Below are 996 nucleotides of genomic sequence, written 5' to 3' on the forward strand. Positions count from 1 at the left end.
GTCCAAAATTTAACCGGGAACCTAAAGATCTGTACGGTATTTTAACAATTAGAACTATAAAAAACAACTGGTGTGCCGAAATTCCTGTTTATTACGGCACGCCTGCTTTTCAAAAAGTATCATACAGTATATATACCACGCGTGGCGCAGTGATGTGTCACTGAAAGAGGTACCAGTATAATAAAAACGTTGCTTGATTGCTAAAGTGTTACAAACATGAACCGTTTTAATATTTTCAGCAAAAGCATAAAGCTAAATGTTGTTATAGTTATGCCGGAAATATGCATATAGTGCTAAAAGTGTCCCATCGTACCCCACAGAACTGTATTCAAATATGTATGCGATATCCATTTATAGACTATATCACTAATAATACACTAGCCGTACATAACCCCACCTTGTCGATTAGAATATATTCCTTCCACCCTGAAAACATGCATTCAAAGTTATCGACTTGCTCAGGGTGAAATCTTGACTTTGTACCACCGGATGAGAACCACATGATAGCTGTCTCTATACTGTTTTGAAAACCTCCGCATTGCAGACATCTAGGTATCGGTATTTCCTCTGTTTATAAGAATTGAGAGATTAATATTATTATGATGATGTTGTACATACATAGGGTGGGGGTGGAACGCCTTTTCACTTTATTTTCTCCGTTATGTAGTAAACCAAGAACATTCAAAAAAATACTCTATGGTCATGAAACTGTAGCTTCATGACCATGGAATAATAGACGGTTGTTAATTGTTTAAAACACAATCAGGATATTTAGAGACTATGTGNTAAAGGTGTCCCATCTTACCCCTTACATTATGTACCTAACACCCGGTAGAAAGTTCTAATGTATAAGTTAGACGTACTTGTCATAGGGTTAGGAGGTACGATATCTTGTACAAGATATGTGTCGTTTCCAATATATCCGTTCAGCCAAGTGTTTAACGACATCTGGTATGTAGGTCGACTCATGTCTTCCTTTTTCCCGTCTTCAACGAC

At 37.2% G+C, this 996-nt stretch overlaps 1 protein-coding gene across 2 annotated transcripts in view; it reads right to left on the reverse strand.

Annotated features, from left to right (window-relative positions):
- The window catches only part of LOC100177107, a 6,906-nt gene that overhangs the window by 3,299 nt on the left and 2,611 nt on the right, over positions 1–996 (reverse strand). Inside the window, exons 4-5 of one of the 2 annotated variants that reach the window (XM_026834713.1) lie at positions 864–948; positions 398–567 (exon numbers count right to left, since the gene is read on the reverse strand). The exons of the other annotated variant lie outside the window; for it this stretch is intronic. Coding sequence (XP_026690514.1) covers positions 398–567; positions 864–948 — 255 coding nt within the window. The remainder of the gene's footprint in view (positions 1–397; positions 568–863; positions 949–996) is intronic. 2 annotated transcript variants of the gene reach the window in all.

The sequence above is a fragment of the Ciona intestinalis genome, chromosome 5, assembly GCF_000224145.3.
Source record: "Ciona intestinalis chromosome 5, KH, whole genome shotgun sequence".
Classification (NCBI taxonomy): domain Eukaryota; kingdom Metazoa; phylum Chordata; class Ascidiacea; order Phlebobranchia; family Cionidae; genus Ciona; species Ciona intestinalis.